The sequence below is a fragment of the Candoia aspera genome, chromosome 3 (assembly GCF_035149785.1).
Source record: "Candoia aspera isolate rCanAsp1 chromosome 3, rCanAsp1.hap2, whole genome shotgun sequence".
Taxonomy (NCBI): domain Eukaryota; kingdom Metazoa; phylum Chordata; class Lepidosauria; order Squamata; family Boidae; genus Candoia; species Candoia aspera.
The window spans coordinates 157,630,311-157,655,779 of record NC_086155.1 but is presented as its reverse complement, the minus strand read 5'-3'; the positions used below and the strand labels follow the sequence as shown (position 1 = coordinate 157,655,779).

The window sequence follows — 25,469 nt, the reverse complement described above, 5'->3', positions numbered from 1 at the left end:
CCAATCAAAAAGTTTGCTATCTGTGGACTAAAGGTGGTTATAAGGTTGAAGTAATCACTTGCCCTCCAAAGCACATGGTTCTAGGTGTGGGTTGATTCTATTCGGCATTTCCTGTCAGCAGTTTATATCTGGAATAACTAAGAACAGTTAAGGCAATTCCATTTTCCTAGACATTATAATAATATCTTTTATTATACAGAACATTTCAAAAGATGTTTTTCTGTTCAGCAAGAATATTCTGAGAGAATATTGTTTCATGTTTTATCTGTAATTATCACATAAGAAATACTGTATGTTAGATCACAAAATGGTGTGTTGTAATTGATAAGAGCAAATAATAATTTATTAAATTTATATGCCATTTGAATCCAAATTAATCTTGGGAGCGAGTAAGACTGTTGGAAATGTAGATCTGTTGGAAATTCCAGCAAGTCTTATGGGTTGAAGCTTAATATATTCCTGGTATACAAAACATAGACACACACACACACACACATAACACAGCAGGTAAAAGGTCATGCAGCTCATCTCTACTTCTGTTATGTTTTAATTTTTATGCTGCAAAATTTTTGGAAAAAATACTGAAATCCCCATGGCTCAGGCTATTAAGACAGCATCCAAGTATTCAAGGTGGAAGGGAGTTTGCCCAGAACAAACATTACTTCACTGATATGTGCTGTAATAACATCCTCATCTGAAAAATATGAGGTGTGGCCCAGTTCTTCATAAAATGCCACTAGATTGGAATAGTTGTTCTGGTCAAAAAGTATTTAGTGTTAGAAGTTGTACATATCCCAGAGAAAAGTCAGTTCCTATCCCAAGTTACTTGAAGACAGACAGAGCAAAGACAAAAGGACAATTGTGGGTAGTGTTCAACTTTTCCACTTTTGAGTATATAATAGTGTCTCCAATAGAAGGCTGTTCCAAATGGTTGGTAATGCAACAGAAAAGCATAGGTTTCTTACTTTTCTTCAAACCTTACTTTGGAGAAACCTTCAACAATGCTAAGACAAGCTTATTTGAATAATATAGCCATCTTGAAGTAGTCAAGACCTGCATTGTTAATTGTATTCAGAAACCTATAAGCAAGTAATATAGAATCTGCAGCACCAGAGTTATGTGTATGTAGCAGCTCTCAGTCACCAACAAGCAGGCTGCTACATTTTGTACTAAATGCAGCTTCTGAGCAATCTTCAAAGGCAGCACATGCAGAGCACATTGCAGTAATCTATATGAAAAGTAAATAAGGTTGTTAACAAAATTAGAATTGACAGTGAAAATATTAATGTGTATAGCTTCTACTCTTTAGGATCAACTATCAGCAGTAAAGGAACCAGAAGTCATGAACTATGCTGCAAACTAGCACTCAGTAGAATAGCAGTGAAGGCTTACAAAAGATATTCAGATACTGGGATGTGTCCATACCTCAAAGATCAGAATCATGCAGGCAGTGGTTTTTCCTGTGACACTGTATGGAAGTGAAAATTGAACTTTGAAGAAGCAGGACAGAAAGAGTATTGATGCTTTTGAAGTTTTGTGTTGGAAAAGACTACTGAGAATACCATGGATAGCTGAGGGAAAAAAAAGATCCATCAAGCAAATCAACCCAGTGTTCTCAATTGAGGCACAATGACCAGACTCAAATTACCATACTTTGAACATACTGTGCAAAGACCTAGCTTTCTAGAGATGTCTGTGATGCTGTCAAAGGTGGAAGAAAAGTGAAAAGGGACAACCAGCAATAAGGCAGATGGACTCAATTACAGGGCAGTGGGTGCACCATTGGAAGACCTGAAGGACCAGGTTGGGGACAGACATCTTGGAGAAAATCTGTCTATGTGGTCACTAAGTCAACAACAATTTGATGGCACAAAATCAATAAATCAATCAATGAAAATTTGCCATTCCAGATTGAACTCATAAGCAACTGTGTAGTTTACTCTGTCTTGACATAAGAAATAAAAAATGTTTTTAGCACAGTATGTAGCTAAAGGGGGGGAAATCTTAACAGGATATTAGCTATTAGATCCAGTGTTCATAAATCATTTTATTTTTTTAAAAAATAGATATTTCTGTTATTATAGTATAGAAAATAATTGCTTCAGTAGTGACTTGAAAATTATACTAATTATCAACCAAATGTAATTATAATTTAATTTAGCTATGCTACCTGCATATTACATTACATAGAACTTTAAATCTTCCAAGTATTTTCCTTCATTTGCAGTACACATTTCTTCTTGAATATCTGATAAAGTATCTTATAAAAGGAATGATGTGTTCCATGTTTTGTAATTTAAGCAAAGAATGTCATAGAGTGTGAGACATTCACTATTGTAGACTTAATATCTGAGCTTCAGATATTATCAGGTAAATTCTAAATTATCCTGAGCATTCTTTAAGTTGTGGAACAAGAGCATATTAATGGTAATAGATGTTTGACTCTTAAGAGGAGCAGCCTGGGCCCTGGTTCACCACCAGGCTGCCTATATTTGCAGGTTCATGGTGTCTTCTGATTCTATATGCAGGCTCTGATTATTTATTTATTTATTAATCAATTTATGTTGCTGTCCATCTCATCAATGCGACTCTACATGTTACTGTGCATGTGCTCACATTCTAATGTAGTTAATACAGTATCTGAGGCTGCTGGAAAATTGACAAATGATGTAATGATGCAAGATCTTAAATATATGTAGAAATACATCAGTGAACATTAGTATTGCTGATGAAAAATAGCAAAACAGCAAATACGATACCATGGGGTTTTTATTTCATGTGTAGGGGATGGCTGATTCATGATAATCTTATTCAAAAATTATTTTTGATACATTGAAATTACATTAAATTAAAACTGGGAGTTTTGATTCCCCAGCCTACATGTCAAACTGATAATCAAAACTGAAGGCTCTCAGAGATTCGATGACACAACTCTGATATTATTGCAGATACTAGAAAAGCTGTTACTGTAATGACAAAGAAAGCCAGCTTTTTTTGTATATAGCAATGCCAAGGTGCAAATCCTTTATCTCTTTCCTTTATCTCTTTTTCTCACTCTTACATTGTATTGAACTGAGAAGTAGCTGGCATCTGTGTATTGTTTTTATGATGGACAGAAGCAAAGGGCTTGAGACCAGAATGGTTCTCTTGAAATATTTTGTATGTAGGCTTCCTAATGTGCAATTATTTCAGTTTGTAATTTTTATTTTGTTTGTTGTATATTGTCTGCTAGGTGCCTGAAATGGAATTTTCTACCCTGGGGTTTGCTGAATGTGCAGTATACTTCTCCAGGGCTTGCCCAAAATATTTCCTGCTTGAAAGAATAAGATGGAGTTTCCCTTTCTTAATACATACAGAAGCCAACAAGACTGGTAGTTGAATTATACTTTAGTACTGGCAATGAGAAAGGATCCTCCCTCTAGGAGCAGGAGTTGATTTGAGCTCATAGGGTGAAAGGTGACAGTAGTTTCATTTCTCCTCTTGCAGAACTCCTCTGAGTTTTACACACTCTGGCCCATCTTCCTACCTTGACATAGCTGCTTGGTTGTTTTATGGCTACCGTTACCTGTCTGCTTAGGGGATGCCTTTACTTGGCATTCACTGCCTGGCATGTGGGACACATAGGAATCCCACAGTTTCTACTATAAATCAAATAAAAAGAAGAATTTAAATGTGAAATATATTCTACAATAACATATCCTTTAACTTGAGGTACATAATAGTGAATAAGCCATGTCCTCCCTTGGGAAGCAGACAGTATAACAACAAGTAACTGTAAATTAAACTTTATTAAAATTTAAAAAGTGTGCAATTTTCACTTTAACTAGTTTCCTGTGGAAAAAAAATCACTGTTGGTAAAAACAACCCTATATCACTATTCTAGTCACAGGTAACATCTTAAAAAGAATCTTCCATAAAATGGGAAGTAAAATTGCTGAGCAGTTCATACAATGGTTTACTGGCTTGCACTTGTTTGTAAAAAGTCTGATGTAATGAAGTTCCAGGTTGTATATTTAAAAAATGTACACACAAATACACTGAGCAAGTACAGAGAACATGTTGTTGTTTATTCGTTTAGTCGCTTCCGACTCTTCGTGACTTCATGGACCAGCCCATGCCAGAGCTTCCTGTCGGTCGTCGACACCCCCAGCTCCCCCAGGGACAAGTCCGTCACCTCTAGAATATCATCCATCCATCTTGCCTTTGGTCGGCCCCTCTTCCTTTTGCCTTCCACTCTCCCTAGCATCAGCATCTTCTCCAGGGTGTCCTGTCTTCTCATGATGTGGCCAAAGTATTTCAGTTTTGCCTTTAATATCATTCCCTCAAGTGAGCAGTCTGGCTTTATTTCCTGGAGGATGGACTGGTTTGATCTTCTGGCAGTCCAAGGCACTCTCAGAATTTTCCTCCAACACCACAGTTCAAAAGCATCGATCTTCCTTCTCTCAGCCTTCCTTATGGTCCAGCTCTCGCAGCCATATGTTACTACAGGGAACACCATTGCTTTAACTATGCAGGCCTTTGTTGTCAGTGTGATGTCTCTGCTCTTAACTATTTTATTGAGATTTGTCATTGCTCTTCTCCCAAGGATTAAGCGTCTTCTGATTTCCTGACTGCAGTCAGCATCTGCAGTAATCTTTGCACCTAGGAATACGAAGTCTTTCACTGCTTCTACACTTTCTCCCTCTACTTGCCAATTATCAATCAAGCTGGTTGCCATAATCTTGTTTTTTTTGAGGTTTAGCTGCAAGCCAGCTTTTGCACTTTCTTCTTTCACCTTCATCATAAGGCGCCTCAGTTCCTCTTCTCTTTCAGCCATCAAAGTGGTATCATCTGCATATCTGAGATTGTTAATGTTTCTTCCAGAGATTTTAACTCCAGCCTTGGATTCCTCAAGGCCAGCTTGTCGCATGATGTGTTCTGCATACAAGTTGAATAGGTAGGGTGAGAGTATACAGCCCTGCCGTACTCCTTTCCCAATCTTAAACCAGTCCGTTGTTCCATGGTCTGTTCTTACTGATGCTACTTGGTCGTTATACAGATTCTTCAGGAGGCATACAAGATGACTTGGTATCCCCTATACCACTAAGAAGTTGCCACAATTTGTTATGGTCCACACAGTCAAAGGCTTTAGAATAGTCAATAAAACAGAAATAGATGTTTTTCTGAAACTCTCTGGCTTTTTCCATTATCCAGCGGATATTGGCAATTTGGTCTCTAGTTCCTCTGCCTTTTCTAAACCCAGCTTGTACATCTGGCAATTCTCGCTCCATGAACTGCTGAAGTCTACCTTGAAGGGTCTTGAGCATTACCTTACTGGCATGTGAAATGAGTGCCACTGTTTGATAGTTTGAACATTCTTTAGTGTTTCCCTTTTTTGGTATGGGGATATAAGTTGATTTTTTCCAATCTGATGGCCATTCTTGTGTTTTCCAAATTTGCTGGCATATAACATGCATTACCTTGACAGCATCATCTTGCAAGATTATGAACAGTTCAGCTGGGATGCTGTCGTCTCCTGCTGCCTTCTTATTAGCAATGCTTCATAAGGCCCACTCAACCTCACTCTTCAGGATGTCTGGCTCTATCTCACTGATCACACCGTCAAAGCTATCCCCGATATTGTTATCCTTCCTATACAGGTCTTCTCTATATTCTTGCCACCTTTTCTTGATCTCTTCTTCTTCTGTTAGGTCCTTGCCATCTTTGTTTTTGATCATACCCATTTTTGCCTGGAATTTACCTCCAATGTTTCTAATTTTCTGGAAGAGGTCTCTTGTCCTTCCTATTCTATTGTCTTCTTCCACTTCCGCGCATTGCTTGTTTAAAAATAATTCCTTATCTCTTCTGGCTAACCTCTGGAATTTTGCATTTAATTGGGCATATCTCCCCCTATCACTGTTGCCTTTTGCTTTCCTTCTTTCTTGGGCTACTTCTAGTGTCTCAGCAGACAGCCATTTTGCCGCCTTGGTTTTCTCTTTCTTTGGGATGTATTTTGTTGCCGCCTCCTGAACAATGCTGCAAACTTCTGTCCATAGTTCTTCCGGGAGCCTATCTACTAAGTCCAGTCCCTTAAATCTATTCTTCACCTCCACTGCATATTCCTTAGGAATATTAGTGAGCTCATATCTAGCTGATCTGTGGGTCTTCCCTAATCTCTTTAGTCTGATCCTAAATTGTGCAAGAAGAAGTTCGTGATCTGAACTACAGTCAGCTCCAGGTCTTGTTTTTACCGACTGTACAGATGTCCGCCACCTTTGGCTGCAAAGGATGTAGTCAATCTGATTTTGGTGTTGTCCATCTGGGGAAGTCCATGTATAAAGCCGTCTCTTAGGTTGTTGGAAGAGAGTGTTTGTTATGCAGAGTGAGTTGTCTTGGCAAAATTCTATCAGCCTATGTCCTGCTTCGTTTTGTTCTCCCAGGCCATACTTACCTGTAATTCCAGGTGTCATTTGACTGCCCACCTTAGCATTCCAGTCTCCTGTGATGAAAATAACATCTCTTTTAGGTGTGTTGTCCAGTAGGTGCTGCAGATCCTCATAGAACTGCTCTACTTCAGCTTCTTCAGCATCTGTGGTTGGGGCGTATATTTGGATCACTGTGATGTTAGATGGCTTGCCCTGAATTCGAATTGAGATCATTCTGTCGTTTTTTGGGTTGTATCCAAGCACTGCTTTAGCCACTTGACTATTAATTATGAAGGCTACTCCATTTCTTCTGTGGTCCTCTTGTCCACAGTAGGAGATCTGGTGGTCATTTGATGTGAAGTGGCCCATTCCAGTCCATTTCAGTTCACTGATGCCCAAAATGTTTATCTTTAATCTTGACATCTCACCAATAACCACATCCAATTTGCCCTGGCTCATAGATCTTACATTCCAGGTTCCAATGGTGTGTTGATCCTTAGAACATCGGATTCGCCGTTCACCACCAGCACCGTCGGCCGCTAGCCGTCCTTTTGGCTTTGAGCTAGCTGTGTCATGACGTCTGGGGCTAGTTGAACCCATCCTCTGTTCCTCCCCAGTAGCATTTTGACCATCTTCCGACCTGGGGGTCTCATCTTCCAATGGTATACCGACATATCTCTGGTTGTACTGATCCATTTAGTTTTCATGGCAAGAATACTGGGGTGGGTTGCCATTACCTTCCCCAGGGATCGCATTTAGTCTGACCTCTCTGTCATGACCTTCCCGTCTTGGGTGGCCCTTCACGGTTTAGCTCATGGCATCATTGAGGTGCTCAAGCTCCAGCACCACGACAAGGTAACGATCCTTTGCTGAAGACAGAGAACATAAGAAACAATAATTACAGATTCCAAAAATTTCAGAGACTTTGAAACATTAAACTAGCAGACATGCCTAAAGGATAAAATGCTGATAGAGAAATATAGCTGAACGTCTTTATTTATATCCACCCAAACAAGTATTCCTTATATCAGAAGACCTTTTCTAGTTCAGTGTTACCTTGTCTTGTTTTTAAATTGTTTGAAATGTCCAAGCTTGACGCTCAGAAGAGATAGTAAATTCTCACTTCTTATCAGCTGTCCCTCTAGCATCTCCTTGCTGTTCTTCTCCTCAGATAACCCCCTCTTCAAGGTTTGGATTTTTTAAATAGTAATTTTATTAAAAATTATAATTAAAAAGGTAAAAACTGATACAAACTAAAAAGAATAAAAAAATAGGAAGTGCAGAAAAGAGAAACATAGAAAAAAAATAAGAATATAGTAAAGAAAAAGAAAAGTAATATATATAGAAATGACTTCCCCCTTCATCACACCAAGTATAAACAATTTTAGTAACTTACACTTTCTCTTAAAATACAACAAATGATCTCTTCTTCCCATATCCCATCTCTTATCTATAAGCAAATCCTTAAAGCCTCATTGTTCAGTCCTGATCAGGAAAAATCTGTTAAGGGTTACCAGAGGTAACAATGTATCTATTTTAACCTTGATCAAATAAACCAACTTTATATTCCTTGCTTTTACTTTTAACAGTCTTAATCTTTATGCCCCTTCAGATAATGTCCTAGAACTTAATTTCTTTTCATTTTTTTTGTCCCTTCTCAAAAAATTCTTCAAAGCTTTAATAAGTCTCTTTTGTAAATCTAATATAGGAAAATTATCCAGGTCACTCTCTTGGTTTATTATTTGTATATCCCTTTTATTGTTAAGACATCAACCAGTTTCATTTGTATGTCCAATGTAGCATCTTTTCCATATCATTCTTGTAGCCTGCCATTTTAAAATCCATGTTCAGATCAGACTCAGTCTTCTCTGGTAAAACCTGTCCCTCTTCCTTAGCATCTTTTAAACATAGCCTATCTGTAATGGCAGACACCCTTAAAGTTAACTTTTGGGTCCATTGTTCACAAATATCCTTCAATATGTCCAAATTAAAGTATTTTACTCCATTCTCCAGTAAGTCAAATTTAAGTGTTTTTGTCCTTTAATTGTAATCTTTAGTTCCTTCTGGTTCCCTCAACTGTCCAAACTTCAAAGCCTCATCCTATGATTTTTTTAAAGAGAATTCAAAACAAAAGCAAAGGGAATTCAAAACAAAAGCAAAGGGAATTCAAAACAAAAGCAAAGGGAATTCAAAACAAAAGCACTTTCCCATGGGAAAGATTCTTATAATTAATTCCAAAATCTTACTTCAAATCCATCTGGACCATTAGTCCATTTATAACTTTCCAAAATCAAAGTTCTAATCAGCCGTTTGCTGTTTATTCCAAAAGAAATTTCTTCCATATGGCCATTGGAATGTCTGAAGGGGGTAGGATTAGATTTGGAGGCTTTTCTAGCTTCTGGGTTACCTGGCAGTGCATTAAAACAGAAGTCACAACATACACTGTATAATACACTTTAGTCATGATAGCAAAGCCTTTACCACTGATAATCTAACCTGCATATCAGGCTGTATCTGCATATTAGAAGCATATGAGGGCAGATATTTCTAGCACTTATTAGATGGGCATTTTGAGGAGACACTCGAAGTATCTGTGATTAGATCCCTGAATATTTCCTTTAAAATGTAACCATAAGAATTGCCTGTGAGGCCGCTGGCTTGTTGAGAAAGCAAGGTAGCCTGTTCTTTCTGTACACTGTTTCTCCAGTCTTAAAACCTTCCCTCTATTTGCCTGTTTCTTTGTCAAACAAGATGTTGTGCTAGTTTTACCATTAGGAACCACTCTTAGAGAGTTTTCATACTTGAATTGTAAGCGTCTCTGCAGCTGTTTATCTTAATGTCTTATACATTGCTAAAGCACCAATAAATATACAAGAGAGGCATTTAAGATGCAAATGATCATTCTGGCATTTGTATTACGAAGCAATCACACAAGAACTGCTTTAAGCATTGAATAAGATACTTTTTTTAAAAAATTCTGTTGCTTCTAGAATACAAAAAGCAGCAGGTATTGCTGAAGCTGGCGCTCTGACCCTGACCACTTAGTAAAACTATGCGTGATAGGCAATCAACTCTGTGTTATATTTAACCAAAAGGAAGGTCGTGGATCTGACTAAAAGTATAATTGGAGAAGGGGAGAGATTATAGCTGCTTTTTTTGTTTTTCAAGGTGATATATATGGTTCTCTCCTTTTAAGTGTCACAACCACCATGTGTGGTAGGTTTGACAAAGATATAGTGGTTTGCCTAATGCCAGTCTCTTGAGTAGCTGCCTAAATCAAAAGTGGTTCTTTTCCAAGCATGAGTTTCACAGAGTTCTCTTTTGTGAGATTTACTGAGATGAACTAAAGTATTTTTATTGTAGAAGCAATATTATTCCGTGTATATTAGGCTGAGACTTCAAATGCACCAATAAAGAATTTGCAACTGGGTGTTTTCATAATGATCTCTTGAATCTATCAATGTGGTGACCAATTATATCTTACATCTAAGGTTACCTACTGAGCTGACTGGGGATTTTCACCTAAATCTCTCTGATCCTATTCTACTTCTCCAATCACTGCACTTCATTGGCTGCATTGCAAAGTAATTCTGGCCTTTTCTTACTCTAGCACATCAGATAAATTATCCAGTGCTTCATATTAGCTGAACTTTAGCCCAGTTCAATGGTACCACCTAGATAACCTTGGCTGAGCTACGAAAGCTATGTAGAAGGATAGGAGATTACCTGGGGGATAACTTTCTGGGAAGAATGGAATGGGAATTTGCTGCCTAACTGTTGCCAGAGTCCCCTATACGTTGTTCATATAGTCAACAGGAACTAAGCTTGATTTGAAGGAGATTTTATTTTACTTTAATTCACTTGAAGTGTTAGTGGTTGCCAAAAGGTACATTATTTTAGGTTTGTACTTCTGGAGCACAGTTTTGTGTTGTTTTCCCATTGGTTGGAAGTATAAGCCCCCCAGTGCTTAATCTTTTTTTCCCCTACTCTAATCTTTGATCCACCAAACACAGTGACTATTTATATTGCCAAAAAAGGGCCCATGAAATGATTAAGTCCTTTTTTGCCAAATATGGTGTGAGGCTGAGATTCAAGTTACAGTGAGAGGAAAATGCGAAAGCTATCTTGCTTCCATGCTGTGCTCCAGTATGAATCAAGCCTTGAACTAGTAATTTATGTGTTTTGGGGAAGGGGATTCATTCATGGACAGAACTGTGCAATAAAAAAATTAGCTCTCAGTATACCCTCTTACATAATTAAAAGCATATGAAAAATCTTTCTATTTCAGAGAAATATATATGTTTTGATCCATAATATAACATTAATTTAGTTATCCTTCAAAATATGTGCCAGTTATAACTTCACATTATGTAATGTTTGATTTAACAAAAATGGTCATGTAGCTTCATGAATTTGGTTCAATATGCTAGAAAAGAGAAATTGGAAAGAAATAACAACATTGAGTCATTAGAGCTCTACAGAATTGTTACTGTATTCAGGAATAACTGGTTATTTTAGACACATTATAAAAAGCTCTGAAACAGTTAAAATAGAATGACAAAGCACAGAAAACTATGAAAAAATAAAATAATGCCAGAAAAAAAATAGCATATATGATTTACATCAAATCTAATTCACAGGTTTAATTATTTAAATGCACTCTCTAGGATTTTGCCTGACCATGTACTAGTCAGATAATTCAATCATATGTTTACTTTTAAAAAACTAAAGATCTCTGCTTATTTTAAATTACCAGAATTTTGCACTACTAAAAAATTCAAGATACCACTTATCTTTCCTTTTATAAAAATTATCTTACACAGACCTATTGAAGATTTTGGCTGGCCTTAAACTAATTTGGAATCAAAGATTTTTGTACTCTCCGGTGTTTCCAGTAAGTCCACATGAGATGTGACTCTTTCTCCTCCTCCCTACTATTATTGCCACTGTTACATTCTAGGAATGTAAGTAGGGACTACAGGATAAATGTGCTTTATATCTCTGAATAGAGATGGAACTCTGCACTTTTATTTGAATTCATATCTTTTATACAGAATCCTGTTCTAACTTTCATTGGTGGAAGGTTGAAATTATTTCTAGGTCATTTGTACTATGAGATTTGGATAGAATGAATATAACTAAGCAAGGTAGTGCAAGTACAGCTGCAGTGAACAATATCCTTCCTGTTGTAGGCAGTACACGGATAAATGCATAAAGATTATCTGAGACATGACCTGAGCAAAGAGGATTATAACGAACCATGTTTACTCTTCCTCTCAGAATTTAACCTATTATTTCATAGAAAGAAGAGGTTATTTTGGTGTGGAAAAGCTGAACTATTGTCTATAGTTCTAAAACTTCAAACTGCAGTCTCATAAGTTCAGACTGAATATGGACACATTGAAAATGAACTTAGACTATTTCTTATGTTTTCATTTTTATTTTGAAGCTATGCCTTTTCTGTTTTTGTGATACATTGTCTTGTATTAACAATATATTATTTTGTTTCCTGGTGAATTTAATGTTCCTCCATAGCTAGAAGTGTTTGCTTTCTTAGAATAAATATATTTGCATTACTGAAACATTAATATTTGAATTGCAAATATTTTATTAATATACTGTATGTAATCGAAGTAATAGTCTGTAATGTTAAAATAAACAAAGCTTTGGAATAAACACATACACATTCAGTCTGGAATTTGCTTCTTAAAGTGTTATCAGAGAAGAAGGGCAGTTTCCATATAATGTTTGAAGATGAAGAATACCATGCTCAAATTTCTGTTCAGTGTGAACCTCAGTGGCTAACCTTGCACAGAATTATGAAGGGGAAAACGTTTATGACTTTATTGAAGGAATTTTAACAAATAAATAATGCCTAGATTTTTCTAATTTCATGACTGATCTCTATAATTAGTTATAGCTATTGATAACATCAGTATAAAGTATATACAAATCAATTGTCCAGAACAATTAACCGCACTAGTAAATATTACCAAATTTATAAAATTGTTAATTGAGAATAATTATTAGAATTATAAAATACGGGACATATATTAAGAACTATTCAAATTACTATGCTGGGTCATCACTCCTTGTGCTGAAATACTTTTTTTAAAAAAGCTGAACTGTTCTGTACCCTTTCTTGATGTTAGTGGGACTTCCAAACCAAAAAAAAAGTGTAAGGTGCTGCTGTCAATAATATTTGTAATATCACTGGCATTAGCTGCCTTGATATGAGCCAACTCATTCTTAGGTAAAGATTTTATTAGATGTTGCTGTAACTATTTGCAGTTTTTATATTTGCTGGAGTCTGTTGTATACGTGTATAGCATGGTGGATCTGGATTTCAGCCTGTTTTGTTATTTCACTGCATTGAATTCTCAGTAGGCAGACTATTAAGGGTCAGTTAAAGGTCATAGGCTCATATGATTGTCTTTACTGTAACTGTAGCTCTGCTTTGGGAAATACCAGATTAGTAGAAGAGTCAAGGAAGTTAACTTGATAGTGCAGTTACACTGAACCTTGGAACCAGACAATTCTTTGAAAGATACTTAAAGATCCACAATAGTCTTTGGATTTTATTATTTTCTTTTGATATATGAAGCTAAAGCAAAGCTATGAAACAGGAAGCCATAGCAAGAATGCCTAAAAATTGGAATTGAAAAAATAGACTCCGTGTGGAGGAGTCATGTATTAACAAGTGCTTCATCTAATAACGGAGCACCACTCAGTAGGACACATTTCCTATCTATGTCAATATGGGGTCATTGTTTTGTCCTTGGAAAAACTTTTGCTGTAGTTCTTTTTCTGGTGTTTGTGTATAAAGTCATCCCAAAGTGATTTGCTATATACTATTTGATGTGCAAGAAGAATAGGTATGGAGTATTTTGTCACAAATAGATATACTTTTGGCTTAGTTATTTAAAGAAGTTCAAATTCTAACTGCCCAGAGTCCCTCGTTTGGGGGAGATGGGCGGTAACAAAATTTGAATAATAAATAAATAAATAAAATAATTGCAGTGAATGAGTGAATTATTGCAAATTAATAGAACATAATAGATTGGGTCATATAGTTGTTGAAGAAAAAATCCTTTGAACCAATAGAATTCTTCCACAGAAAAATAAGTAAACAAAAGCATTTGGAATTTTCTAACACTAGGACTGCATTTTCTTCAGAACAAGTCCCATTGCTACTTAGTAGTTCTGAGTAAACAGATTTTAACCACAATTAGTGAGATGTACTTCAGCAACATCTAGTGGATCAACATGTTCTCTACTACTGCTCTAGAAGAAGCAGTTTTATTTAAAGCAGATATTTGGTAAGATTCATTGTTTTTTCAAGGACACTTAAAGCAGTTTTTATTCTGAATGCTAGATAATGATACTTAGAACATTTTCAAATATGGCTCCAATTAGTTGCTTTTACAGATTATTAAAATAATAAAAATAATAGACTAGTAATGCAGACACTGAGCCAGCATGGCATAGTGATTAAGGTGGCGGACTAGGAGCAGGGATAAGTAAGTTCTAATTCTCCTTTAGGCATAGAACTTGGCTGTGCTTCTTTCAGTCCTAGACTGGGAAATCAAAAATAATGCATCTACCAACCTGCATTGGATCAGCATGGTAGATTAAGGCCCATAACCTTCAGTGAAGAGGCCTTCAACCTACAATGGATTGATTTGGGCTTAATAATAATAATGCAGACTTATTCTTGTCTAATAAGTAGAGATATAGATGAGTTCTCTGAAACTGGACTTTATCAGAATTCATTATTATACTAATGCATTTACCATCTTTTAGGCCAAAAGAAAATGGATAAGTATTTCATTGTTGCTTTTGCTATAAATATCTGCACAAAAAGTCTGGTATGTTATAAAATATGAAGAGACCAAACTCTCAATTCCATTTTTGGATGGCTTCACGTTCATTTGACAGTTGGAAATAAACAGTTTGTTGTAGAATCCACTGAATTCCACTTGCTGGGGAAGATGAAAGTTTATTGAAAATCTGTATGGGTATGTGGGCTTCCATAGGCATTTGATTACTTACAGATATGGACAACTTGAAGTCCCAGGGCTGTATGTAGCCCACAGAGCTACCTCCATGGTATGACTGCTGAGAACTGCTGGTATAAGTTCTTTAGGGTGGGAAGCATTAAAACTGCAATGTAAGCTCTGAAATAAACATATTACAGTTTTAGAAAACAAAGGCAATCCCCAAACTCTCAAAAGAAGTCTTGCCAACAAATATAAAAGCCCCACCCCAAACACTCAGTTTTCCCAGGGGGGGAAAAATAGTTGTAGCCCCTTGACCACAAAATTTTTTTCCACCCTGGCTGACAGAACAAAATAAAGATTTGATAGGTCTTGATAGATAGAGATTAGGTCTTTGGTCTTATCCTGCATGATCTAGTTACGTTTTTAAGAAGCCCAGTTCCTACTTTTGCAGTTTCTTCAGAAATGTACTTCCAAAAGGCTGTATATTCTAAAATTAAAAATAGTATCAGCAGATCTATCAAATATCACATAACTTTTCCTGTAAATTGGATTAGCCTTTCCCAACATTAAGTACTTAAGATATGTTGAAATTATCAGCAGTACTACCATCATTGTCACATTTATATCCTGCCATAATTCTGAGAGTTCAAAGCAGCTAATATGTGTGTTTCTCCTAATTCTATGCCCATGGTAACACTGTGAGGTGAGTTTGGCTAAGAGAGGGTGACTAAACCAAAGTCAGCCAGTAAGGCTTATGATCAAATGGGGATTTGAATCTAAATTTCCCTGGTCTAGGTCCAATATCATCGCCAATAAGCTACACAAGTTTGATAAGAATTCTGCAGATTCAAAGGGCACCATTTCTGGAAGGTTAGTGAAAAGCAAAGTCATTGCTCAAGAAACTATGTAAAGCAGGGTTATTGCTCAAGAAACCAATAGTACATAAAATGTATAATTAAAGAACTATAATGCTGAGTATGTTCAGTAACTCCCAGAGGAATAAGCCTTTCACCAGCCAGGTAAGTTAAGGGGTTCAAAGATGATATGAATTATCCTGCATCTTGTTTAAAGCATCAGCTTTTTGAGGCAAGTGACTCTTAAGTTTGGCAGTGAAGAAACATGTGAATGGTTAACCTAGTATAAATCAAGGCAATGGCCTATTCAAGATTTTATGGCATAGTAATCTGACAGTATGGCCCTAAATAGCAAAATGGATCACAACTGACAATATACAGGTAGTCCTCAAGTTATGGCGGCAATTGGGACCAGAATTTCTCTTGCTAAGCGATGCGGTCATAAAACATGACATCACATGATTGCATTGCTTAGCGACAGCAATCCCTGTAGTCCCCATTGCTGCCATTAAGCAAGGATCATGGGTTGTTAAACAAGCACCTCCTTGCAATTCCTGCCAGCTTCCAACAACCAAAGTCAATAGGGAAACTGGCAGGAAGTTGCAAGTTCTAGGTGGCTTGCGAGCAGGCCGGCTTGTAGGTAACTGGCTGCTGCCGGGTGGGAGAGGGTGTGCAAGTGACAGGGGAGGCATGGTGCAAGCGCGGTAGGGCTTGGGGTGGGTGCTGCTTGGTGGGGGAGAGTGCTTGAGTGCCTGGGGGGCACACAGTGCAAGCACAGCAAGGCTTGGGGAGGGTGCATGAGGGTGTGTGGGTGGGTGGCTGGCACGGTGCAAGCACAGAGAGGATGGGGGAGGGTGTGCAGGGGAAGACTTACCTGAGCGATTTGCAACTTTCCCTGCTGGCTTTGCTTGTGGGAAGCTGGCAGGGAAGGTCAGAAATCACGATCACGTGGCTTCTGCAACCATTGTAAGTGCAAACCATTTGCCAAGAGCCAGATCACAATCACCTGACCGTGGGGCAGCTAGGACAGCTGGAACTTCAAGAACCAGTCGTAACTTCAAACAGTCACTGAACAGGTGGTCGTTCACCAAGGACTACCTGTATAAGCAATTACAAATCACAATAAGCTTTAAAGCAGATTACATTTGGAACAGTAACTCAAGCCTATATTACTCTTTGTATGAGTAACCTGTAAATAGCTCTGATATTTAGAATACAGGTAAAAGCAGATTAATTGTAATCTTCAGTATTTGAGTAACTGAAATGATAATTCTAATTAAACATCAAGTAACAAAATGTCAGTTGTGTTAAATTCCTATACACACAACATACACTAATGAGTGAAGTTTCCTCTAGCCCAGTGATTCCCAAACAATTCAAGGATGAGGAGCCCTTTTAATATCATTTTTTTTTGCATATGATAGCTATTTTACTCCTAAGAAATTAGAAGTATGGTTGAAGCTATGAAAGTTTCAGTCTGGTTCCCCATCAGGTTTGTTTTAGTATTTAGATTTCAATGCAAAATGTGCAGAATACCCACCTTCACATATATAAATTCTGGGAAAAGGCATCAGGTATTTCACAGGCTTATCAGACAGAATGGAGCCAGGCAGCCCTGGAGCCTGACAGTCCGGCTGGAGAGTAAGCAAGTGGCAGCTACTCAAGGATTTGGATTGAGTGGATTAGGTGGAATGAAGGTAGGAAGTTGGTGGACCAACAAGTCAACTAGTGATCAGCCCATCTGCTGTTCCTGATGGGTGCAGCCAAAATGTAGGATTGTGACTTTAGTTTCATCAACATGCCTGAATCCTTAAGATGACTTACTTCATATACCTTTCTCTCCTTCATTCCACTTTAAGAACAAAGAATTACTTATAAATTATTCATAAATTATGTATTATAAAAGGGAATGAATACTAACACATTCAAATTTGCTTCATTTGCTCGGTAAGATCTCGAGAAGCACTTGGTTTTTCACATCTTGTATCTAGCTATATTTCCTTTGGGATAATGATTATACCCGTTTTTGTTACTATGACATAACGCTTCAAACAAAATCTGAAACACATACACTTTCTTATTAATGACTGCCGCGCAGTCAATTATTGAAATGATAATGTCAAAAAACTTTTATATTATTATTTTGGGACATCTTGCTCATATTCTTCCTTTGGTGTGCATTTTTAAAATCAGTGTATTATAAATTCTGTGTTTTTTCAGAACTCCCTGAAGAGAAGAGGCAGCAGGGATATTCATAAAGAAAAGAAGGCATTTGCTCAGGTATTATTCCCAACCATATATATGTCAATGCTATGTCAATGCTACCTGAAGTAACCTTTGGTAACCAAATCCATGTAATTGGTTTGCAGGAAAGAGTATTTTTATATGAAATGGTTATATTATCTTTAAAAAATCTTCTAAACTTCTGATCTGATGAGAGTCTTTTTGTAGACAGAGACTGAAATAGTTCTTACCAAAAAATAAAATAACCTTGTGTCAGAATATTTGGAGCAGATAGATTTATTTTGGTGTCAAGGATATGTGCTAATGATTATCTTAACACCAAATGTAGTTAACACATTAAAACAACACATACTGTGTCATTCTCTTAGAGTCTACAGTATTTTTCTTTTAGGAGAACAACTTGTGATATCAAGATAACGAGTTTCTCTTGTTAAAATGAGAAACTGAGGCCATCCACTTTGACCCACTTGGAATCACATTTTATTAACTTTCTGAAGCATGATTTTCTTTCTTTCTTCAACTAAATGTAAAAGTAATTGATTGTGTTTTTTCCTCCTCACTCAACATTCATACTAGTAGCTGTTAAATAGCTTGGGCGCAAGGACTGGATTTCTACTCAGTGAGAAAGAATCATTGCAGCTTCTTGGAAAGCTTTTATTCTTCAACAGTAAAACAATTTCTATGGACTTGCATTACTGGCTGGAAACATTCTTTCTCATACATTCCATATGAGCAGCAGTGTAGTGCTATAGTGCCAAGATAAACAGCCAATATACAGTCCTATAATACCTTAAATGGATTACCACACCACACCACAACATAGAGATTTTATGGAATTTGTTCAAATAGTTCATTCCATATAAGGGAGAGGATGCATGAAGTCTCACTTACTTCATAGCAATTTTTCCCCTTTGACTGTAATTTTATAAATTTTGATACATTGTATTATTTCAATGCAGATGCAATAATACTTACGTAATATTCTTATAAACTATGAACATTCTATTATTTCGAAAGCTTAAAGTATTGAAAATAAGAAGAAAAAATATAATTCTGTCAATAGAATTTTAGCATGTCAGTATTGCAAGCATAAAATTATTTAACTCTTCATCCAAAATTGAGTATATCATAAAAAAGGACTACTGCATATCATATCAAAGTAATAGTTATGGGACAAAAGTTTCGGCCCAAAACTAATTACTTAATATTAAGATCTCCATTGTATTTTTACTTTGTGTCTGTCTGTGTGTTGATAAAATGAAATAAAAGATAGACGAAGCAAATTTAACAAAAGTTAAAATACCTGAAAAATAGGAAAAAAGGATAGAAAAAAATAATAATTTTTAAAAACTATTGATTTCTGATTCTCCCCTTTTTATACATATTTCTGACTCCCCCCTTTGTATACATACTTTGTAGCAATTGTGTTTACCTTTTCTCAGTTAAAACAAAAGCATCTGATCAAGCCCTTAGAGATTTATTTATTTACTATATTTCTATTTATTATAGTACCCAAGGACTTATTGTATACAGTTAAAATCACAGACATGATAACAATGAAAAAAATCAGTATAAAAGACAAACAAACACATATAACCATATAAATCCTATATCAAACAATAATTCAGACAATCCCAGTTCTGTTTTCAAGGAGATCACCGATGGAAACCATCTCAAAAACACCCACTCTCCCAAATCTCTTGGAGAGGAGAAACCTCCAAACATACCTATCCAGTATGAGATACCAGATGGGTAGGATCAGTTTAGCAGATGATCCTGCAATTACCTGTGTCCCAAGCCATGTAAGGCTTTTAAAGTCAACAACCAGAATTTTGAATTCTACCAGACAGTCTGTTGGCAATCAGTGCAGCATCTATAACACAGGCAATATATGTATATAGTGACTCTTGCCCACTAAAATATGAGCTACTGAATTTTGTATCAATTGTGGCTTCCAACTGGAACCACATACTTAGGAAGAAGCAGAACCACTGTACAACAGTATCTCCAACTCCCAGCCCTCACAGGCTGCCCAGTGATTGATAATATTGAATGCTGCTGGGATACTAGCAGGATCCCAGTGAAGTCATCCAGCATCCAACATACATACCAATGTAATTCTATCCCAAACCCAGGCTTGAGACCAGGGTTTGGAAAGGATCCAGATAATCTGCTTCCTCTGGGATCTTTTGCAGTTGAAGCCCTACCACTCTCTAAGCCTTCCTAAAAAGGAATAGCAGAGACCTGATAATAGTTGTCTAACATAGCCAGATGGCCTCTTCAGGAGGGCATATTACCACCTCTTTCAAAGCCAGCAGTACCATTCCCTCCTGCAACAAGGCATTAATCACCTCCCTGATCCAGGCAGTCATCCCCCCAAATGCCTCCTGAAAAAGCTCACACGTGAGGAGTTCATTCTGCCTAGCACTATATCTACTTACAGGATAGAATGAGTCCCAGGTCACATCACAAAACTCTACCTCTATCAACTCCATAGTTCCTGCCCATGAGGAGTCAAGACTTGAGTAAGTTTATTGGCAAATGTTGCCTGAAACTCTCACATCAGCCTCGTGTAGACCTTGTTGAATCTCAGTCCCTAAAGCGAAATGAATCACCTAAACAGGGCTGCTGGGACACACTGATGCAATAATAGTGGAGAAGTAAGAACAGTTTGCAATCCTTATCTCCATGGTATAGGCTCAAAAATGAGTTTGTACCTGTGTTCAGTCAAGGTCATGTCTGCTCTTTTTACACTGACAATCTAGACATCTTTCTGTCTATTTTATCTCCCTGAGTTTCTCAGGTAAATCAAGGAGCCCTTCTGGTTCTGCAGATGGGGAGAGGTTGCTTGGGACCAGTCTTGTCAAATGCTCTGGTCAACTCTGTATTCAAGAGATGAACCAAGTATTTGCAAGACTTCTAGAATACTGGGAAACTCTCCAAGCCCCATGGGAATCCATTCAGATCCATAAGGTATCTGTGCAGGCCAATTTAATGTGGCTTCCTGCCCTACAGGGGTTCTGGGCAGTGACTAGCCTCAGGCAAAGCAGGGTGTAATCTCATCACAGCGATGGATCACCAGAATGGCCTCCATCTTCAGATCACAAAGCAACTGCTCTGAGGTGAAGATTAGATCTAGAGCAGTGGTTCTTAAACTGAGGCTAATTACCCAAGGGGGTAATTTGGACATATCCTGGGGGTAATAGAGCAATTTGTAATTGCTTGTTTGTGAGTTGAGGATCCAGTTTGGGATTGCTGCGGAGAAGCTTGTGTCTGGTTTTTTTGTTGGGGTGCAATGACATTATTTGAGACCAGGAAAAGGAGTAATTGGGTCAAACGGTTTAAGAACCACTGATCTAGAGTGTAGCCATTGGGACGGCAATACCAGCACAACAACAAGCTTAGGAGGCAAGGCAGGCAATTCCCAAGCAGCATCCCTAGCTTGTCCCTAGTTCCTGTATGTCACATACAGACTCTCACAGCCTACTACTTTGTGAACACTGCACATAGTTGCCACCAGATTTATATATAGGATCTCGACCATCCCCTGAAAAGTTTGGTGCAGAGAGGGTAATATTGCTGTCATTGCCCAACTGGGTTTTGGAGTATCAACTTCATCAAATGCATAGTGAATAAGAACAGCTTTCAAGCCCAAAAAACTAACAAGATGAGAAAAAGTTAGGAATTAAAAGCCTATCTTGCAGCCAACAACTTTGTGATGCTGGAAATTTCAGAAATGGGAGATAGTCAGGCTTTTCAGTGAAAGCTGATATTGGGATATTGCTGATATTCATAAAAGAAAAAGAGGAATAAGAAGCAGCTCCAGCTTCTGATATTTATTTATTAAATTTGCCTCCTGAGTCCCAATATCTTTGGGTGGTTTACAAATTGTTAAAAAAACATTGTAACAAAAAATAACACAAAACAAAAAAGAACAAAGATGGCAGAGATAACAAAGGTAACGAACAAATGTTGAGCCCGTCTAGGGATAATTAACATAACTCAGTCCATGTACTATAGATATAATTGATTGCAAAGGCAGTGATATGTAGTCCTCTTCCTGGTTTCTGTCCTAGCCAGCTAAGAAAATGACTTAGGCTGGGGGAAGGGACTGAGAAAATATCTGGAGGCTGTTAATTGGCTGATAGTGGCATGATAGATAGTGGCATGTATTTCTTGACCTCTGTTCTAATATCAAGGCACATTGCTATGGAATCTAATGACTGGTCAAGGCTGGACTAATCCCATGCACAAAGGGGAGGAAGCATAATAAAGTCCCCTTGACTTTATGACAGCTAGCAGTTTTGTATACAAGGTTTGGCATGAAACTTTTAAAATCATGGGCTGCTGATGAGATAAAGCCAGAAATATTCAACAGAGAAGTTTAGGGTTGTTAGGGCAGTCTAACCCACCTATAAACAACACATGAGAAAATGACCATTCATTTATATTATGTGCATATAGAATTATTTTGGAAAAAAATAGCAATGTGACTTTTTATGCTATATATTGATACTGTTTTTCTAAACTGTACTTTTCAAAATCCTGTAAAAATTAACTGAGATGCAGAAGAAGTTAAACTGGGAACAAAAGGAAGAAGTTACACTGTACATTGAAGATAAAAGATTCCAACGTTCTCAGGCTTCAAATGACAGAAAAAGTAGGTTGGGTCCAGAATTAGTCATAAACTAGATCGCTTTAAAATAATAGGCTTTATGTTAGTCATGATTAAATTAAATCTGGTGTCTTTAATTGGACTAAGAATAACTACATCTGGGTGTAATTTAGTAGCTTTAATTCTTCATGGAATTTTGCAGAAAATCAGAGAAGAATCTGAAATACCAGTATGGTATAGTGCTTACAATACTGCAGTGACAGACCCAGATACAGATCCATACTCTGACATGTAAACGTATTGGGTATCTTTGAACCCGTCATGATAATGACTTCCCCTAAATTATTTTACAGGACTATGATTGTGGACATAAAATTGGTAAATATGGTATGTTACCTTTTGCTGAGAACACCCCAAAACATATAAACCATCATATAAACCAGGCTTACCAAACATCCTGGCCTAAGGCTTAATGGAACAGTCAAGTCTTTAAGGCTTTATAGAAGGCCACATGATTAGGGCCATCTAGATCTTAGGTGGAACATTGTTCCATAGGGCAGGCACCATAATAGAGAAATGTAATTACATTTTATCATCCCAAGGTAATCCTTGAGAAAAGCTCTTAATTGTGCTCATTCAGATTCACTTCATCCTCTTCCATGGCCCTCTAGGCATCTCTTAGGGCACTTCATCACCCAAAATTTCTCTGAAAATCAGGGCACTCTTTGGGATTCATATACAGAGAGAGTCGAAACAGGCATAGTGCAGTCCAAGGCCGCCACCATTCTCCCATTCCAAGCAGTGACTAAGGCCTAGGTCAAATCATGCACCAGGAAGATTGAAGCCTCTCTGCACCATAAGCCTCTACCACCAACCAACCCAACCCTGACTGAGCTTAGATAAGAAGGTGGCTATGCATCAGGGAAGCTGATACCCTTCTGATCTGTACAGCCCAACTTCACAAATAGGGTCTCATATCTGACTATCTCAGAAATAGCACACCTGGCAGTAACCAGGGTTGTTTGGGTAACAATAGGCATACCCCACCCCCACTCTAGAGTCATGACACAAAACCCAGCCAGACACATCTCCAAGAGGGGAGCCCTTCCTTTCACCCAGCCAGATTTTTGTAATGCATACAAGGTCAGCCCTCACTTCCCCAATTAAATTATCAAAGGTGGGGGGAGGGGTTGCTGTAGGCTGACTATGCAGCAGCCAGAAACCAGGGCCATTGAAGCTCTGATGACCAGGCACTGGGGCAGAGCACAAGAGGCTAGAACACAATTTCAGTGCCAAGCACTGTGGCTGCTTTCCCTAGAGTGGATTACCTCTTTGATCTCCCTATATCTCCTTTTGCTCACCATCAGTACAATGTTTCTGCCTGCTCTTCCTCCCAAAAATTGCCAACTTGCTCCAAATCTTGCCTTCCCTCCTCTGAGTCAGAAGGCCCTATCCTACACTAACTACTCAACGAGCTAATTAGTCAGACAACAAGGGCGTTTCTGCTAGCATTCAACATTCTTCGGTTTAAGCCTACACTTTGCACTACCCCCAAATGCAAACCTCATCATCACAAAACATACCATACTCCCCCCAGTCATCCCACTCTCACCCAGGTAACAAAAGAACACTCTTTAATGCAAACTATAGTACATTCTTTCCTTCCCTCTCTCTCATCCAAGGGAAAGTGGATGACCACACCATAGTCAGCACCCATCCCTCAACATCAACCAGAAACAGTCCAAACCAAGAGTCCAAGTCCAAAGCCTTCTGATCACCAATTTTGTGAGGTACAGTGATATAATACTCTGGTGCCACATAAAGATAGAATAAACAGAACAGGTGCTGGTCCTTCTGGGCTCCACCTGTGTAAGTCAGATGAAATGGAAAAGATGAACAAAATGACCACCAGTCAGCATGGCTGATAACACAACAGCCACAGGTTGCAGTTCTGTTATCTTGTAGGACCACTGGCCTGCTCCAGCTCCCACTGCCAGCCTTCACCAGTCCCCAGGAGTCTATACTTTGAAAACTGAGACCAAGACTCCCTTACGTATGTCTTAACCCTGCTTAAATGTCACAATCCTGATTGTGGGTCCATGTTTCAACTATCTATAAACTGGCAGGGCAACTTGTGGCCCTTCAAGCTAGCACAACCAATTAGGAGTTGTAGTCAGCACTATCTGGAGGGGCATATTTTTCCGAGTCCTGATGCAAATGTTATATAAGAACTGAAACTATAGAATAAATAGAAATAATTGTTTTATAAATGCACTTAGCACAGTGGATCTTTCAGTGAGTTCACTCACTCTTCTTATACACAAAGTGAATAAGAAATGATATCATGGTTAGCTAAAACTGTAACATAAGCATCGCTGTAGATACTTGAACTAATTCATAGCTACATCTTTAGCATTCTGTAGGAAGCCATCAATATATTAATAGAACATTATTTGAAATTGTGACTGCTCCATGCTATATTTTCAGCCTGTCACACTATACAATTTTAATTTCCTTTGTTTTCATTCAGTGAGCCAATGGACAGTGTTAGAATAGAAGAAGGAGCATATTTACAATAGCTAAACACAACTTTTTTTAGCTTTTCTGATTCTATATTTGTACTTTCAGATTTTTTTTTCTTGAGAGAACTATTTGATGAATATTCATTTTGTCAGAAATGTGTTATCAGTCCTGTTATTTGCACATGAATATACTCCTGCTCTGCTAAGCTTGCTGAACCACTCAAAATTATACTGTATTACTCCATGGTCTACTTCAGGAACATCTAGAACAGAGAAAACAAAATTGCACTTTTTCTGCATTTAGTTTTATTGAAAAAAAAGTTTCTGTTCAGCAGAGTTGCAGAATGGAACTTCTTGGAAAATGCCAAGCAGCTGTCAGAACACAAAGAAAACTGTTTCTTCAGCATAAGGTAGGAATGTTGGCACCGGCCCAGTTTCCTGGGCAACAGCTATGTTGCCATTTCATTCAGCTGACATTCCAGTAAGTGCATTCTGCCTGGCCAAATCCATTGAAGAGATGGTAATGGAATGTTACCTCTTTTGTTTCGTGTCGTCCTGCTAATCGAATATATAAAATATATACATATTTTATGTATGGGATTTTGATTATGTGTTAGCCTCATTGCAGCTTTAGCACTGCAGCCCTAATTTGTTCATATTGGACTTTTCTCATCGTGTGTACATCTAATTTATATTTCAAGCTGTTTTGTGGTCAAGCTGTGTTCCTTGCACATGCACTCTATTTATCTATACTGCTGTCTGAGTAGAAAGTCCTGTTTTGAGAGCCTTCTGTATAATAAGGCAGAATATAAATGGAATACAGTTTATAC

General features: G+C 37.7%; 1 protein-coding gene across 1 annotated transcript in view; it reads left to right on the top strand.

The window, feature by feature from the left end:
- MTCL1 (microtubule crosslinking factor 1) overlaps positions 1-25,469 on the top strand; it is a 141,003-nt gene that overhangs the window by 44,966 nt on the left and 70,568 nt on the right. Inside the window, exon 4 of the mRNA XM_063299115.1 lies at positions 17,479-17,538. Coding sequence (XP_063155185.1) covers positions 17,479-17,538 — 60 coding nt within the window. The remainder of the gene's footprint in view (positions 1-17,478; positions 17,539-25,469) is intronic.